The 19,771-nt window shown below is 33.3% G+C and overlaps 1 protein-coding gene across 1 annotated transcript in view; it reads left to right on the forward strand.

Moving 5' to 3' along the window:
• The first annotated feature begins 13,542 nt into the window (after window positions 1-13,542).
• LOC118733275 (high mobility group protein DSP1-like) overlaps window positions 13,543-19,771 on the forward strand; it is a 26,569-nt gene continuing 20,340 nt past the window's right edge. Inside the window, exon 1 of the mRNA XM_036462612.1 lies at window positions 13,543-13,737. Within this exon, the coding sequence (XP_036318505.1) occupies window positions 13,582-13,737 (156 nt within the window). The 5' untranslated portion in view covers window positions 13,543-13,581. The remainder of the gene's footprint in view (window positions 13,738-19,771) is intronic.

The following is a 19,771-nucleotide window of genomic DNA, read 5'->3' on the forward strand; positions in this document are numbered from 1 at the left end:
TAACTGACAAACCAAAGGCTTTCAAACTTACGGGGTTTATAGTCTTATTTATGCATTGGTACAGATAGAATTGCAAATGAATTGAATATTGCCCACTTTAACAAAAGCTAATACTCCTGCAATGATGCACTGGCTCGAATTTTTTAGCTTTATCTTTCATCTCCTTTTTAACTGCTTTTAAATTTTAAATTTTTTGCAATTACGCGTTTTCATAAAATCACAATTTCTATTTTTAATTATGAGTAGTCGCGTAATGTAACACTTGATTTCAGAACTTGCAAAATATTTTCTTAATATCAAGATTTTTGATTTGAATCTATTATTGTGAACAATCTAATTGTACTTCTTTCTCATCCTTTAAAAAACGTTAAAAATTGCCTATGTGTGGTTGTTTTGGTGTCGTTACAAAAACAACTTACGGACAATGCACCAAACAATTGAAAACAATTGCAAGTTGAAAATCATGAACCTATTCTGCTGAATGGCAGTGTATCTACGTGCATATATACATATGTATATATGTATGTATGCATGTTCATCAGCTGCGAATGCGATAATCGTTTATTATGCGCCCCTAACTAATAAGATACCCGTCGCTATAGTCTAGTAGTAGTTATAGTGGGTATGTTCGTTTAGGTGGATGATACTGCTAGTTAACTTGTTCTCTGTGACGTGATGGTGTTTGAAGATGTGGTTGGAACTTGAGTTTTTGTTTACCCATTTTTGGTTGCATGTATTTTGATGATGTTTGGCCGTGCGACTTTTGTTTTTGTTATTTTTGCTTGATTTTGCGCACATTCCATAACCTCTTGACAACACTCACATCAGTAGCGACAGTATAGGAATCATCAGCAAATCGTCGTGCATGCCATCCTCTCTACATTTTTGTTTGATTTACACATTTTATGTGTTCGTTCATTCATAAAAACCACTCTCGTTCATTTATTATTCATTAATTTATTCACTTACATACAATATACATGTGCTTGTGTATATGTACGTACATATGTGTGCATATTTGACTTGACACCATCGTTAACGACAAACCCTCAGTGTAGCAAACTTTTTTTTGTAGGTTTTTAGATTTTTTTCTGGATTCCTTTGAAATGCAACAGGCGTAAAGCGCAAGCAACAGGCAACAGCAAATAGAGCTAAAAATTTTATTATGGCATAACATAAAAAAGAATTTCTCGCTCCCTTGTATTGCGTTTTTGCTTTTGATTTTGCTGTTCTGTTGCTTTTTAGCCGACTTCCAAAAAAGGAGGAGGTTATCAGTTCGTCGGAATCTTTTTTTTTTTTTTTTTTATGTTTGTTACCGCATAACTTTGGACCACGTCAACCGATAATTCTTTTTGCATCGGAAAGGTAGTGTCTCAGAGGTGGTCCCATACTAATCTGGTTAAGATCCGATCAGTGGATCATGAGATATATATATATTTTTTTTATATGAGAGTTGAAGTCGGTTTTTTTTTTGCTAAAAATTACTTGTTATTATTTGTTTGTATTTTATTCTCTGCCAAAGGGCTAGTTTGTATGTTGCATACACATATTTGTGTATGGTCGGCGTAATTTCGGTTTTCCTTTCGGTTTTTCGTAGATATATACATACTTAACAAATAGTTAATTAGCAGTAGCCTGATGTCCTTGACCTTTGAAACTTTTTTCCTTTGAACTGACAATCGACATGCAATTTTCCTTCCTTTCCTTTATCAATTGGCCTGAGCTCAAAACACTTTATCGGCATTATCGACAATAGCATCAAGTTGGTAAAACTGGGCAAAATAAAGCAGGGTCTTTGTAAAAAATAATCAAGGCAAAAGTCGTTTTTTTTTCAAGCTCTCTTCCACGAAATTTTTTTTTGGTTGACTGCACCAGTTGTATTTAACGAAAATCATTGCTTTACAAATCGGCGGCTAAAACAAATGTTTCTTTGCAAACTTGTCTACTTGTATCTATGTATAAACTTCGATGTGACTTCCCTATTTTTTGCAGCATATAACAGCTGACCAGCAAGTTGACTAAAATATGTATAATTTAACTTAAGTTTCGCCGACCATGATCACGTAATTGACTTTGCGTTCCATAGTATAGTAGAGTTTCCGGGAACGAGTGTTGGCTGTTGGTTTGTGGTTGTCATTCGTATTCAGGGTTAAGGGAATATTATATATTCGAAGGCCTTTCTCCCTGCCAACTTTCTGCGCAAATCCAACTGGAATATGTACTTTTTCGGCAAAACTCTAATGGAAGGGGTTGAATTTCTCCAAAAGCACTAACTACCTCTTTGCGCCCGTTTCCTAAAAATAGTCTTTGCAGATTTGAAGCACGGGGGTTACCGCTCATTTTGCAACATGTAAAGTTTTTGCAATGCTTTTGGGAGCTAAAGTTGGATTTCTTGCTTTTAGAGCACAATTAATTGACGAATAGTTTACATTATTGAGCTAATTTTTCACGTTTTAAGGAACTAAGAAGAAGTAGAGGCACAATTTTGTTAAACGAAGGCAATTCTAGCGATGCATACACTTGTTGCATTTTTTGAATTTTTATTTAAAATATAGTTCGATCTATAACAGAGACCACATAAATAAGAGTTCCGAAAGAAGGTTCACAGAAATTAATCGATAATTCATAAAAATTTCAAATTTTATATTCCGAGTTTTTAGAAAATTTTGGAGTGTACAGTTTTTTATAGCCCATTTAATTTTAGTAGATATAATAAAGTGCAAGTTTCAAGCCACTATGGATTACCATTGATTTTTTAGATTTTTTTTTCGAGGATGTTAAGCATTTTCTTCCATATAACGTCGAAACAAAATCTATGTGCGCCGGTATATCAACTAAGGTTTCGCCCGAACTTCTTTGCTACAAAAAATGTCGCCTTTTCCTTGCCCTCTGCTTAGTATTTACCTTGTTTTCATTAATTTTCTACAATTAAAAGAATTATTCTTGAAACCAACACAATTAATTGAAAATACTTTTCGCTAGCTTTTCTGTATTTGTTTTGTAAAATAAGAATAACAAGATATTGCTGAAGTAGGGTTGCACAAACCATGAATTATATCATGTAATGCTTTACAGTAGCAATATTTGAATACATGAATGAAAAATTTATTCCAGACATGCTAGATAGAGCTCTTGTTAAAAACCGACTATCCGGCTATTTGGTTAGTCGAAAAGTCGATTGGGAACTTTTTTGTCGGTTGATAGTCGAATAGAAATTATTCGATTAACCGCTCGAATTCGGCGAGCGGTTGCCATTGAGTAGTCTGAAAATCGACTAAACGAAATTATTCGACGGTTGTTCATAATAAAATTATTGTGATTAGCGCGATTGCGTTTTGTCAGTAAGCATAGATAAGTGTTCAAAATATGTAAAAAACCATCGCTTATTGAAATAAATTATTTAGTGGAAAAATTGAAAATGAGCGATTAGCCAGTCGACAAGGTAAGCGGTTAGGTGAAGTCGACTATTTTTTTAAACGACTTTTGATAATCGATTAACTGATTAGTCGACTAGTTGATTAACAAGAGCTCTAATGCTAGACCTCATTCAACAGATCTAGAATTATGAATAAAATCTGTGTCCAGTTATGTCTACATACTTATCTAGGTACATTTCTAAAAGCTATCCACTATATCCAGCATTAATACAAACTTTCGAGGGATGTTTCCAAAGTTCTGTGAATTTCCGTTTCTGAACTTATCTTTTTCTTAAAACTTCCACCAGAGGGCGCAACAGTGAACAGTTTCCCATTTTCCTCGAAACCTAATTTAGCAATTCGGACTCATCCTAGGTTATCCCTCGTATAGTCCATGTTGCTACCAGTACTAGTCCCTCATAATTCGCCTGTCAATGGTTTCAGCTGTAATTTTTAACCGACTTCCAAAAAAGGAGGAGGTTATCAGTTCGTCGGAATATTTTTTTTTGTATGTATGTTACCGCATAACTTTGGGCCACGTCAACCGATTTCGATAATTCTTTTTGCATCGGAAAGGTAGTGTCTCAGAGGTGGTCCCATACTAATCTGGTTTAGATCCGATCATTGGGTCATGAAATATATATATACATACATATATATATAAATTTTTAAGTCGGTTTTTTTTTGCTAAAAATTACTTGTTAACTATAACGTGTCATTGGAAAAGGACCGGTCCAGCAACTCACCGTGAGATGTCTATTGTGGTTAATTGTGCTTTATTATCTGGTTTTGGACTGGTCGATTTACATTTCAATATTAATAAAGTTTTCCGTATGAATACGATTTGGTTGTGTACTTCACGGGTGCTTTTTCGTAATTAAGAAATACCTAAAAACCAAAATTTTAAATTATATGTTCCGCAAATGGGATTTGAACTCGGACACTCTTGACAGCGCAACCAATATGTAGTAGCAAGCATCTCTGCGCACTCAGCTACAGGCACGACATGTAAATGTGTTTTCAAATGTTCACTTTGAGCGATTGGTGTATTTTTACATTTTGACAGCCACAGAGTGGTATTGAGCTGAACTCATTCTCCATAAAAATTTCTAAACAACACCACTCTGTATGTACAAATTGTGAGAGTTTAATTTTTTGCCTATCTCTAGAACGGTTCCCTAGCGTCTGGTCGCAAGCTAACATTTTTGATGCAAAGAAATGTTCAATTCTAACCGGTCAAATATTAACCGGTTAGGTACTGGTGCTTTCCCAAAATTGGCCGCCTTATTGCTGCAGGGCATAAACATATTTGTTTTTCAAATGCATACGCGTGCAATGTGTGCACTGTGCGTACGTAAATATGTAGATTTGTATATTTGTTTGTCGCCGTATTAAATGCTCATATTTAAATTCTATTACGAATGTGATTTGATTCCATGTTCTTTGTTTTTTTCCTTCCATATCCATTCATTCATACATCCATTCAAGTCTGTTCATTTACTACCGACTGTCAGATCGGCAATGCCAAACAGTGAAAGCAACAATAATAATAGCATCAGCCATATAGTCACTGAGTCGTCCAGGACTGTCAAGAAGCCAAAGAGCCATTCAGCCAGTCAGTCAGCCAAACATTTTGCTAGGCAGCCCGCATACCAGTCTGTCGATTATTCAGCCACTTTGGTTTTGGTTTCGTTTGATTTGGTTGTTTGGTTTGGTGTGCTTTGTTATTATGTACATATTTTGTGATTGCTCCTATAGTACTATATCGGCTTTGTTGTTGCTGTTGCTACTTTTTGCAGCGCTAGATTTTATTGCTGTGAGTGTTTTTTTTTTGTTTTTTTTGTATATTTGCTCTAGCTCTTGTTATTATCACGTGAATGTGCATATAGGTGTGCATATGTTTGTTTGTGCGCTTTTGTGTAGCGCCGGCGTCAAACAGTCTGTCTATTTGTCCAACAACTGCTGTTCGAGGTGGCAACTGCTAAGCAGCTTTTAACTTGCCGCTTTTTTATCTGCATGTATTTAGTTTATTTGTATCTACATATGTATGTATGTATGTCGGTGAATATATGTATTTTAATGTACATGCACATGAGTTTGCCTTATTGTGGGGTTTTTGATGTCACTGCTTTATTTTTGCTCCTCTACATCTCTGGAGTCGACATTCATTGTTGTCGCTTTATAATTTTTGTTGCTTTTGTTGTTGCGATTGTGAGTAGGGAAAAATTGAAACGAATCTCTGTGATGAAAAAAAACGAACAAAAAAATATGATTTTTTTCACTTTGTTCACACGCTCAACAGTTGGTTGTGTTAAGTTCGATTTTTTATTGTTTTCCGAGCTTCCGAGTGCTTGGTTGTTGTTAATTTTTGTACACCTTTTTGCTGGCGTTGCCATAGTCGACGTTTGTCGTCGACGCACAGTGCCGCGAAGGTGGACAAAAATACAAAAATCGACTGTCTTGAAACTTAGATGTTTCGATGTCAAGTTACAGCTAAATCTCCAACTAAGAGAAGTTCATAAGTTATTTTGTGATAAAACAAACTTTCAGCCTCACACACCCCCTCAAAGTACACCTATTTTCTACATACCATTTCATTTCGGCGATTCGCACATAAAAGTGGTCGCAGTTAAAAATTTGTTAAAAATACATTTTTATTCCTAGCAAGATCAACTTTTGCACTTTGATAAAGATATATGCGACAAACCAAGAAATGTATGGTTCATGGAAAAAAAATTTATACAAATATTTTTTTTTTATCAATAAATAAATATATGATTAAACATACCAAAATCCGAAAATTGGTAAACTTTGGAGACAAAAAAAAAAAAACATCTTGAAAGTTCGTGAAATTTTTTTTTTGGTTATGGTAGTTTGGACCTTCTACTAACAGAAACAATCGAAATCTCTTCCAACTTTTTCCAATATTTGAAAATTTTCAATTTTGAAAAAGTGACTAAATGCCTTTTTTTTGGTATTATTTTAGCTGATCTATATTTACAATACTTTTTCTGAATGCCCTAAGATCTAAATTTTTGGTTCGCTTTTCAAAAATAAGGTATTGAATTAAAGCTAAAAGTGCCAAAAAAAAAAAGAGGTACAGGGTGCTTTGAAATGAAAAAAAAATTATCAGCTAATTAAAATACTTAAATATGCATCACGGTATGGGGGCCAAAAACAAAGGTATACGAAGATTTACATATATATATATATACATATATATATATATATATAGAGCAATGACACCAGTTTACAAATAATATGTTAACCAATGATTAGACGAAAGGCGAACAAAAAGAAAATAAAAATAAATAACATACCTATTACTCTTCATCTGCATAAAGAGTACTATTTTGCTTAAGCAGCAAACAGCTTGCGAAAATGATGCACATCATGGAGGTCCAATTTTTTTATATATTTTTTTTTTTGATTGAGTCTTTTTATAATTTTGTTCACCTAACTAATTACATTACCTGTGCAAAAATTTCAACGTTTTACTATTAGTGGAAAATGTAGCTCAACGCGAGTTTAAAATTTCATGAATTTTTCTCTGGTGCTAAGAGTCCTCTCTTGTGGAAAACAAATAAAAACCCAAGAGTTTAGTGTTTTGTTGAACGAAACAAGAGAGTTATACCTTAGAAATTATGGTTGGTATAACATGCCAAGTTCAGTGCATAAAGTTTTAGTACATGGATGTGATGTAATTAAATACTTTGATTTACCAATAGGTAATGATTTTAAAGCTATGTTTTCATTTATTTTCTTATTCTGTATTTCCACCTATTTTATCAGGTTCATTATCAGAAGAAGCCTTAGAATGTTCACACAAAAACATAAGAAAATATCGGCTTAATCGTTCTCGAAAAACTGGAAGAGTACAAAGCAATACGGATTTAATGACTCGTTTGATATTATCGTCAGATCCATTAGTTGCATTTAAAAGAAATATAAAACAGAGAAACAAATATTTAAAGGGTTCTGATCTCAGCTTTAATAAATACATTGTTGAAAGTGACGAAGCAGACAAAAGCATGGAATCATTTGAATCAGTGATCACTTCCTCCTCTTCTGAGGACTCTGAAACTGAGTGATTATAACAACTAGTTCGGTTTTTATTAACATATTATATGTTATTACCATATAACAGCTATTATTACTTACTTACTTAACAGTGATTATGCTTTATTTTAAATGAAATCAAAAGAATTTTTTTTTCTAAAGGTTAACATGTAAGGAAAACCGACTTAATTTTTCATATTACCATAATGTATTCATTTAGGAAGTAAAGTTTAGACGAATTTTGACTATTAAGACTATTTTTCTGAACACTTAGCAACAATGATATGCCATATTTCATTTTTAAATAATCATGTGCAAAAACTCGGTGTTTTTTTAATGGGTACCCGTTACAAAAAAACCGATTACTTTCTTAAAATTAGAGTAATATAGACACTTCAGATGTAAAGTTTCAATAAATTCTGACGACTCCTTCCTGTTTTCGTAAACACCACAATCAGCAATGATTATGCCTTATTTGTCTTTCATATAGTAATGTAAAAAAAAATCTTTTTTTTTTAATGGGTACCCGGTACCGAAAAATCGATTTCATTTTTGAAATAAGCATGGGTTAGTCCTTTTAGGTGTAAAGTTTCAACAAGTTCTGAATACTATTTCGGTTTTTATAAACATATGTCTACGATGATTATGAGTTATTTTACCTTTTTATAAAATTGTAAAAAAAAAAATTTTTTAATTAAATGGTAACAGATGCTGAAAAACGTTTTTTTTTTTTAAATTGCCGTGATATAGTCCTTTCAGGTGTAAAGTTTCAGCCCATTCTGATGCCTCCTTCCACTTATATCAACACATGTCCACAATGCCTATTTTCATATAAAAATGCAAGAAAAACTCGGTTTTCTCGAAATGAGTAACCGGTACAGAAAAACCGATTTCAGTTTTGAAATTAGAGGGGCATAATACTTCTAGGTGTGAAGTTTCAGCCAATTCTGACCACTCCTTCTATTTTTGTCCATCATTTGTATGGAGTCGCGGCACTGTGCGACGGCTACTTTTTTTTTAGTCACTTCATTTTAGTCACAGTCGCCGGCGCCACATAAAGTTTTGTTTATTCTTTTTCTGTTGCCACTTCAGTAACGAGTGTTGTTACAGCTAAGCCTTATGTGTAATCTACGTACGAGTGTTATGTATGTACGTAAGTACATCCACAATATGGTGGGACTTATTTATGTATGTAGTATCTATAAATGTATTTTGTGTTTTTATTTACTTTATGATTTTCTAGCAGCTCACATTAATTTATATTTAGTTGCTTTTGGCGTGCGCTTTATTTTCGTCAACAAATAAGTATGAATGAAATATTCACAATCGGAGTACATGCTTACACATGTATCTACATACAATTGTACCTACATATATGTGTTTATTTTTCTGAATATTCCACTGAGTTAGTATTCAGAAAGGAAGCAAATTTGCCGGCTAACTGACCTACGTAAATTTTTTCGTGCTGCTTTTATGATTACATATTTTGCTTCTGCTCGCGTTGTCGATCTTTTTTGTTTGACGTTTAGGCGTGATAACAATAACATGTATGTATGTATGCATGAACCGCGCAATTATGCGGACACAGCTGAAGACCGGGTCATACATGGCGTATGAGCAACATGAAATGTGTGTACAGTGGCCGAACAAATTATAGCCGCACCACATTTTGACAAGTTTAACATATTATTTTTTTTGTTACTTAATTTGTTATCAAAATATAGTTCATTCTTTAAAAAAAACACCGAAATTATGTTTATTCGTTATATGGAAGCTAATGCGAAAAAAAATTCTTAAAAATCAACGGTAATTTTAAGCCATTTGAAACTTGTACTATATTCTACTAGAATTCAATGAGCTGCAAAACTGCATACTCAGAATCATTCTAGGAAATTTAATTTAAAAAAACTCGACATTTTTAACGAAAGTTTGTTGATTTTTTTATAAATATTGTTCAAGGTTTGAAACTTGGATGCTCGTGTACATCCACTGATCGACTGTTTACTCGAATGAAATAAAATTACAGCTGTTTTCTCACCATATTGATATAGGTACCTGCTATGTTCTTTTTTCGAAGGATGTGGTCGAAACTTTCCTAGTTAATTCGACTTGATATCCTGGCGTCCAAGCACCTATAAATATTAGATATTTACCATAAACCTAGGCTATCTCGTTCATAGATGAAAGGCATTCAGTAAGGGAACTTGCATTGTCTTATGTTCGAGTATAAAGCTTTGAGGGCTGCCGGAGTGCCACAGAAAACAAAGACTCGTTTGTTCTCTCTAGGTCTTTGAGCGAGATTCAGTGCTGCCTCCTGGATGGCAATTACTTCTTGATGCGTTGTTTTGTCTAGGACATCTGAATTGTCAGACATTCCTTTGATCCAGATGAAGGATCGCATTTAGGCTATATGCGGGCGTGAGACAAAGGTGCGCTTACACAATTTTGGGTCTCTTTTTGTATGCATACCTTAACCCCATCCCACATAGTCATCTGATGGGCAAATTCGTATAACAAAAACAAAAAGCAAAAGCACCCACAAAATTCAATGTGGGACCCATAAAAAATCCTTAATTTAAAAAATGGTTATATAAACAATTTCGTCGGCCGCTGTGGTGTAGTGGTAAGCAGTGCGCGCTTCCACTCCACAATGCCTGGGTTCAAACCTTGGTCAAAGCAACATCGCAAAAATATAGAAAAAAGGTTTTTCTTAACAGCGGTCGTCCCTCGGCAGGTAATGGCAAACCTCCGAGTGAATTTCTGCCATGAAAAACAGCTTCTCATAAAAATACAACCGCCGTTCGGAGTCGGCGTAAAACTGTAGGTCCCTCCGCTTTGTGTGACAACATCAAGGCGCACGCCACAAATCGGAGGAGAAGCTCGGCCAAACACTAACATATGTGTAAACGCCAATCTATTATTATTATTATAAATAAACAATTGGGTATTATACTTTGAAGTCTTCTGAAGAGTAACAAAATTTACCGATTGATAAATATTGATTTTAAGGATTCTATACTATTTCTACGAAAATTAGTTTTTGCTCATATAAAATACATGGGAAACTGTGAGTGCTTTGAGCGACCTCTAAATATTTTTTGATAAAAAAATGGGTATATTTTTTCGATATAAAACAATTGAGAGCATTAAAATTCCGACATTACTTTTCCCACATACATTTTTGGATCACCCTAATGTAAATACATGGTATGCACTAGTTCTTCATGCTGAGTAAGTGGTGCGTGGTGTGTCAAGTGAATTTATGTATAACAACCATCTGACAACGCAGACACATACACATTTAGATATGTAAATTTCAGCTTATAAATACATAGTAGTTTCGTAAATCACTTTTATTGCTCTTGCTGTTGGTGTTATTCACATCAACGTTCATTGTAGCAGAAGGAAATTAATCATGATGCAAGGAAAAATTCGTTGCACTCCAACTGAGTACAAATAAAGGAGTGACCAGATGGGCTAAATATGTATTCAAAAATAAATAAAAAAAATTAATTTTATTTTGGTCAGATTAAGGGAATTTAAAAGAATGTACTCTATTCATTATAACAAATACTACATATTCGGGTATAACAAAAAAAATCTTTTTCTAGACATGTTTCATTAATAACAATTATATTCTGTCGGTTATTCTTTTGCTAAATGTTTGGCCCAGCTTCTCCTCCACTTTGTGGTATGCATCCTGATGTTATAACACAACTAGAGGAACCCAAAATTTAACGATAAATTCTATTTGTTCGTTATATGAAAGCAAATGCGATGAAATTCTAAAAAAAAAAAACGGTAATTTTTAACGACTTGAAACTTGCACATTATGGGTCAAAATTGAATGGGTCATAAAACTGTGTATTCAAAAAAATTCTAGCACTTCTGGGAAAAAAGTTTGAAATTTGGGTGAAAATTTGTAGCGGTATTTTAAAAAGTTTAAAACTTTTATATTATTTTTGTTATAGAATGAACTGTATTTTAATTGAAAATTCTTAAAAATAAATAATTACACATAAGTGGCAAACAATATCACTTTTAAATGGGCAAAGGCAAATTTGCGAAATCCAAAAAAATATACAGAAAATTCGATAAGGACAATAATACGAAATCTTCTAATTTACATCGAGTCCTCCTGATTCGTATGGAGATGGATATATGTACGTTTTTTTCGCCTCTTGTAAAATTTGTAAACATGGACTTAGCACCTTTTCACTCTAAGGCAGCGATATTTCACTTGAAAATCCTAAATTTTTATTAAAAAAAAACATATACATAAAAAATTAAATATTTTTAAGCAAACTATGTAATTTCCATATTCTGCGAAGCTCTCTCCCAGCATACATATTGCTATGTCAGGATTATACACATAGTTAATTCACATGTAAATATATATTCTTACTTTTATATTCCTTTGTTCAAGTTTGTATGAATGTATATTTAGCTATATATGTATGTATTTTAGCTGTGTACATTTCAACTCAACTTTGTTCTACTCCCACTGCTGCAGTTTATTCGCAGTACTCCCACATATTTATGTATGTACATCTATACATACTGTATACGTCCATATAAACTTGTTTGGATAGTTGTTTGTCCGTCGTCTGCTGGACACTTCATCACTGTCAGCTTCAACACTAGCACCCATTCTCCACACCTTAATTATACATACATACATAAGCTATATACTGCATTCAAGCATATTCGTATGTAAAATGTACATACTAGGTACACTGGGCCAGGAACCTTGCTTTCGTGACCAAAAGTTTGTAACACTTAAAAAGATTTCTTACTACTTGTACAATGTACATTATACTTTTGATAAAACGGAGAGAAAAAAAGTCTTCGGGATCCAACTTCTCTTATTAACGGAAAAATTACATGAAATAACCAAACTGCACAAAGCCATTCAGTGTTTTCTTTATTTCACTTCCGGAAACACATTTTTTTGTCTGCCTTCCAATGACAGGGCTATTGGAAGATCTTCGCACAAAACCTTCAAGAATAAGTTCTTATTGAAAAGGCCCTGCTTGCTAGAAAGCGTTTATTTAGAAGCGTTTCTCATATTGTCAACTGGGTTGTTTCTACCTACCTACATGTGTATGTATGTGTGTGCATATTTACATCTTTATGTAAAATGTAAATTTATTGTTTTATTATGCCAACTGTAAATAAATTTTGCTCTTATACATACATCCATACATACATATGTATGTATGTACATGTGTAACAAGTGTCTTGTTTTTGCTACCGTCAGATGCCATTGCCAAGCCATTTTTCATTATGTTGGCTCATCTCTGCCATTTGCGAGCGGGTGGGTGGTTCCTGTTTATGTGTGTGTATGCGCCAATTTGGCGATATTGCCAGCTCTGCAGATACATAGTATGTTTGTATGTATTTCGAACAATTACAGCTTCAAATTCGAAAAAATTTTGGCCTGGGATCGAAATAACAGTTATTTTCGAAATTTTAATTCAAGAAGTCGGATATTTGAATATAGTAGTGTGATGCTTGTTAGCTAAGGAATATGAATCTTAAATGCATTAATTTTTTTTGATATTTTTCAAAAAAGTCGATAGTTAATCTTTATTTTGCGACCGATATTTTTTCTGTCAAAAATAGAAATTAAAATTTTACTAATTTTTTCGATCAAAAATAAAAGTTAAAATTTGGCTTGTATTTTTCCAATAAAATATAAAAAATAAAATTTGTGTGTATTTTTGCGATCAAAAATAAATTTAATAAAATTTAATTTCATCGGCTTGTAAACATTTTAGTTAGAAACGTTTTATTGCTACGTATAAACAAGCTATTAGTCGTTTTTGCAATCATAGGCAGTGAAATAAAAAAATAGGAAGATCGATAGTAAACTTTTATTTTTGATCTAAAAAATTTAAATCAAATTTTAACTATTATTTTAGACCACGGTCCAAAAGCACTTTTAAATTTATTAAAAATGTAAATGAAGCTCATAATTTCGTATGTATTTTTTTAATTATCTTACGCTAGGCTCTTGTATTATGTTGTTTTAAGATTTTACATTTTTTCGAATAAGTTTTATAATCCATTCTTTTTTTGTCTTTTCTTAACAAAACAGAGCACGATGGTTCGTGGCGCTAAAGCTGATGCGAAACCCCGAGGCCGCATGACAGCGTACGCATTCTTTGTACAAACATGCCGAGAGGAGCACAAGAAGAAGCATCCCGATGAGACAGTGATCTTTGCTGAATTCTCCCGAAAGTGCGCTGAGCGATGGAAGGTGAGTTTCAGATCTATTGTTTCAGCAATTACATATACATATATAAACATGTTCTACAAAGGGTATATATTTATTTAGTTATGGTTATTACGTACTGTAAGCCTTCAGAGAAGTATGTCCATAAGGAGTGCGTCACTGGAAATTAGTGCATGCATTTTCGAATATTACTTTTTTAATAGGAATGCAAAATATTTTTTTTTATCAGGTTAGCTTTGAAAACCATATCAGATTTTATTACGTGACACGTATCAGTACCGGTTAATTTTCACAGTAAATATGAGCAGCGAACAAAAAACGCGTGAAGAAATTGTAAACATTTTTGTAAATAACCCAAAATGGACTTACAAAAAGATTGCGAAAGCACTAAAAATTTCCAGAAACATCGTATCCCGGATGGTGTTAGTGTTACTCGTAAGAAAGGAACGGGACGGAAAAAAGGGTGTGGTGACCGTAACAAAGCGGAAAAAGAGGAAACCAAATCTCGCGGGAAGAAATATTGCTCGGCTGGTGGGATGCTCAGAGCCATTTGTACGTAGAGCTAAAGCAGAAGCTGGTCTGAAGACGTACAAAGTTCAAAAAGTACTGGATCGCAACGCAACGCAACGATGTGGCTAAAATACGCGCCAAAAAGCTGTACAAAGACTTCGTGAAGAAATATGAATGCTGCGTAATGGACGATGAAACGTAGTTATTTCTGACTTTTCTCAACTTCCTGGGCAAGAGTTTTATGTTGCCGATGCTAGAGGAAATGTCCCGGAAAAATTTAGGGCACAAAAAAGGACAAAGTTTCCCAAAAAATTTCTCGTTTGGCAGGCTATGGCATGCGGAGTAAAATTTTCATTACTACAGGAACAATTAACACAGAAAATTACATTAAAGTGTGCTTACCGAAGAGACTTCAGCCATTTTTACATCAACATGGTGTGTCTACCTTCTTTTGGCCTGATCTCGCCTCATGTCACTACAGTAAAGGAGCTCTTGAGTGGTGCGAGAAAAACGAAGTCGTTTTTGTGCCTAGAGAAACGAACCCTCCTAATTGCCCAGAACTTCGGCCAATCGAGAGATATTGGGCTCTATTGAAAAAATAGTTAAAGAGGACAAAACATACATCTAGGGATGTTACAGATTTTCGGCATAAGTGGCATGCTGCAAGTCAGAAAATGCAAGAGGTTACCGTTAAGGCTCTAATGGAAGGTATTCCAGAAAAAGTCAAAAACTTTACACTTCAAAACCAGTTTTTGTAATAAAAACAAAATTATTATAATTTATATTAAATTCTCTTTCGCAAATAATAAACCTTTTGAACATCGAAGAAGGAGTTGTTGAGATATGCTATTTTTTAGATGCACCAATTTCTAGTGACGCACTCCTTATTATATTTACCATTCCGCAAAGCGGAAGCAATAGTTTGCAGTAATTTGTTACCGAAAGCACTATAATTACTATTTTCTCCATGCGACCTAACATTAGCTAAGAGCTATGTAGTTTTTTTTGGCCTTTTCTGACAAGCATGAAATAAGTTAAGATAACTTTAAAAAAGGCGATAAGTTTCGGTAAACCTCAATAATAGGAGCCAGAAATATGCCTTAATGAGGAAAAAATTCAAGGGACAATTATAACTTCGGGCCTATGACTTTCCTTAAAAAGAAAAAAAAATATTCAGTTCATTTAAATATCCATGCCCATAGCAAACATCTACACCTAATATTCTGCCTTAAATTGACTCCCAAAGGCGAGTTATATTGACAGGAATGCTGTCAGTGGCATGTCATTTAGATTAAAATCAGACCTGCTAAATAATGACTAATGATTGCCTAATCCCCCCTTTTTAATGGACCCTGAAATAGGAAGGTAATTGTGCCCGGCTTGTTGATATCCTTAGCAGTGTGACCAGATGACCCCAAAACCCGAGGCTAAAAAAGAGTCAGAAAAGTGTCGGTGAAAACTTTTCACCAATTCGACAAGTTCAGCGAAAGCGATTTTCTGGAATACTTTTTTTAAATCCTTCGCATCAAAACAAAAAATAAAATCTATTAGACTAATAACGGCTACATTACGCAAAAAAAAAAGATATGCAAAAAGGAGTTCGGCTTGGGATAAAAACGCGAAAGGTTTTTGAATAAAGAAAAATAATTGTTTTCAACATCATAGTACACTGGTAGTACGCCAACAATCAAATTGTATAAAATACAGTTTAAGCTAATATTTTCTTATAATTTTTTTAACTAAGAAACTGAAAAAATAATAATTTTCTCAAAGCAAAGTAGCATAGTAATTGTAATTTTTGAGCGTAACTACTTATTTTTAGAAGTTCCGGTCCGAATTTTGTTATGATTATTTGAAGTAAAGAAAGGCTAGAAAAAAGTCACGAAACTAGACCTAAATTTCTAGGGTTATGGCATAAAACTAAATGATAAATCTAACCTCAAAAAGGCTAGCCTGATCACACTGGTCCTTAGGAAGACTAAGGCTGACATCACCGACAAGCAAGACAGGCGATTGACGGGACAAGGCCAAATACGACGTGTGCTACAGCCCCCATGTAAAGGAGCGTTAATTAGGTATTGGATTTGAGGTGAGAGAGAGACTTCGTTCGTCCCCAAGCACTGTCCTTATCGATCGTCTGCGGAAGATTTATGGGGTTTCGCGCGTTGGAGACGGTGAATTCCGCAGACGATGGCTGGACGGTGAGCTGTTTGAACTTCAAAACGACATAGTGCAGTGAATTAAAATACAGCAGCCCCGCTGACTAGGAGATAATTTAATAAATTTGTTTAATTAACTATCCTATGAATAGTTTTTCATCAACAATTTTGTAAATAATTGCAGACATTTGAGACTAAATTCCACTGTTTTCAAAAAAAGTGGTAGCATTCAAACGTAATTTTTTTTTCCTTTCACTTTTCAACATAAAACATTACATTTTTTCATGAATAAATACCGTTCAAATGTAAAATGTAATCATTAACTTGATTGTTTTGAAAAAGTGAATTATGCCACTTTTAAAATAAATGGCTTGTTTGTTGTGGGTATATCTACTTAGTTTGTTTTTTGGAACAAGAATGGGTGTTTGTTCTTTGTTGAAGATGTGTTTATTCGTTATATGTAAGCAAAAGGACAAAAAAAAATCCTAAAAAATCAACGGCAATTTTTAGCCATTTGAAACTTGTACTTTATTCTACTCAAATTCAATAGGCCGCAAAACCGCATTTTTTTTTTTGGAAATTTCAAGACCCTAACCCCTAATTTTATTCGTTTTTAGAAGAAATATTATTGCCAATTTTTATAGATTTTTTAAAGGTCATTTTAGAGGTCGCGACCTGTCGATTTAGGTCAGAAAATACGATTTTGTATATTTATGAGTTTTTAAATGACTATTTTTAATACGATTTCCAAAGATTAAATATGATCTGAGAAGAGGATATATAGGCCTTTAAAATGGTATATAATAATCTATTGTCGGACTTGGCTTGTTGGGATTTTTATCGGGTAAAATAAAAAAACCCATATTTCTCTTAATTTTCATAAATTTTGACCATTGATAATTTCTACAATTTCAAAATATCTAGGACTATCTAAAAGTAAATCTATTTTATATTAAATAATTATATTATATTAAAAAATTAAATCTACTTTATATATATAAACTGATAGCTCTTTTATTGCAATCGCATAAAAATTGTCGAAGTTAGGCGACTTTTCTTAAAATAGGGTCTTGAATTTATATTGTTTATTTACCGGACTTTCAGATTTTTTGAGCTGCGTGGATAAGGAATTCATCAATATTCATTCAAAATTGATATATAGATTCGCTCTTTAGCAAAGAAGTGGTTTTTTCAAGAAATTTTAGGAAAATGGGGGTGGCAGCGCCCACTTATATGATATATGGGTGTTTCCATACAGCCGTACGCGACATTCGTACGCTTATAGAGTGACGTAAATCTATCAAAAATAGAAGTTACTGAAAAAAAAAGATTACGGTTATGTTGCAACCAAAGGGTACTATGTTTGAGAAAAAAATAAGCAGCCTCGAAACTTTGGTGTGGAAAATATCCGTTTAAAACCAGGTGATAACGTACGCGACAAAAAAAAGAAGTGGTTTTAAGGCACATATACATATATGCGAAAGTCTGCGAATCATGAGAGTTTTTCTGTTCTTTAAAAATTCCTTAACTAAGCTAAATAATGTACCTTTACAATCCTTCCATTTTTTAATAGAAATTATCTCTGGTTAGGTTTTATTACAAAAAATTATAATAACGTACGCGACATAACGTACGCGACAGATTTTTCCTCCATACAATATTTTTACTAGTAACACATACTAAATTAAATTTTTTCAGTTCTTCTCTCCACCGTTTCGCGTTTCCAAAACCTTTTACCGCCATCTGAATACGGAATTTTAAGTTATAAAGCCGTTTGAATTCATTTGCTTGCATTTTCGATTTACATTTTCATGGAAACGCGCATATGTACGAAAGTCTGCGAATCATGGGAGTTTTCCTTTTCTTTAAAAATGCCTAAACTAAGCTAAATAATGTACCTTTACAATCCTTTCATATTTTAAGAGAAATTATCTCTGGCTAGTTTTATATAAAAAAAAAAAACAATAACGTACGCGACATAACGTACGCGACAATTTTTCTCGTAAGTAATAAAATGTATTTATTGAGAACTCTTCTCGCCACCATTTCATTATTTTACAACTATTCTAAATAATTTAAATGGAAAATTTGCAATTAACATTGGTTTTGATGTATTTGATTGAATTTTTCGTACCTACAATAACGTATGCGACAAACTTTAAAGGGTAATTAATTTTTTTTTTACTTCGGTTGGAGAGAAAATTTTACTGTATATCTTTAGCTGGAAGAATTCTCGCTTAAGAATTGTAATCTGCATTACCTGCGACTGCCAATATACAAATGACATAGACATACAATGTTTTTGCATAACGTACGCGACATTAGAATACTATCAGAAGCAAATCAAAAAATTACCGTTATTCGAGCTCTAATTTCTCCTTTTTCTAATTTTTATAGTAAGTTGTTATTGCAAATTTCATTTTAAGATGTAATTGTAATGTTTCAAATCTCTTAATTTAGTTAATAGAAAAGAGAAAATATTTCATTTCATTAGAGAAAACTGAGTGAGTCGAAGAGACATTCAGTTTTACTCTTCCATTTTTGAGTTTTAAAATTCCTATAAGCTGAAATACTTCTATAATATAAAAATTCGAGTATTTTTCTCTTATTAATTCGTCTTAAAAACCCTTTTCAGTTGTTTTTATTTTTTCAGTCCTGGTTGACATTTTCATGGAAACACCCATATGCGTATCTCAAAAACGACTTGACCGATCTCGACCAAATTTGGTACACACATTGCGCTTAGAATTTTTAAGCGTCATATTGACAAAACCACGAGCTCCACCAACGTAACGGTAATTTCAAAAAGTTCAAAGCTAGTTATATTTTAAGGCGAATCAAAAATAGTCATTCAAAAACTCATAAATCTCCAAAATCGTATTTTCTGACCTAAATCGACAGGTCGCGACCTCTAAATGACCTTCAATAAATCTATAAAAATAGGCAATAATATTTCTCATAAAAACGAATAAAATTAGGGGTTAGGGTCTTGAAATTTCCAAAAAGAGCATTTTCGATGGGCACCCTACTGCATAGTTACTCAGACTTTTTTTCAGGAAATCTAATTAAAAAAGCTCGAAATTTTTTGATTTTTTTTTGTTTAATATTGCACAAAGTTTGTAACTTGGATTTGCACGTTTCTTTTTTGAAGAATGTACTATATTTTTATAAAAAATAACCAACAATCAATATCAAAAACAAAATATGTTAAAACTTGTCAAAATGTGGTGCGGCTTTAATTTGTTCGACCACTGTACATATCGTCGCCTGTATAAAACATTGCCGTTTACTTTCGGTAGGTATTGGGAAATCACGATTGAAGTTTGGAATGCAATTTCTAAAAACGCGACGATAGGTTTTCTGCAAAGTCTCGAATAATGTTACTAGTT

Source organism: Rhagoletis pomonella, unplaced genomic scaffold (assembly GCF_013731165.1).
Source record: "Rhagoletis pomonella isolate Grant_MI unplaced genomic scaffold, Rhpom_1.0 Rhpom_scaffold_00002, whole genome shotgun sequence".
Lineage (NCBI taxonomy): Eukaryota > Metazoa > Arthropoda > Insecta > Diptera > Tephritidae > Rhagoletis > Rhagoletis pomonella.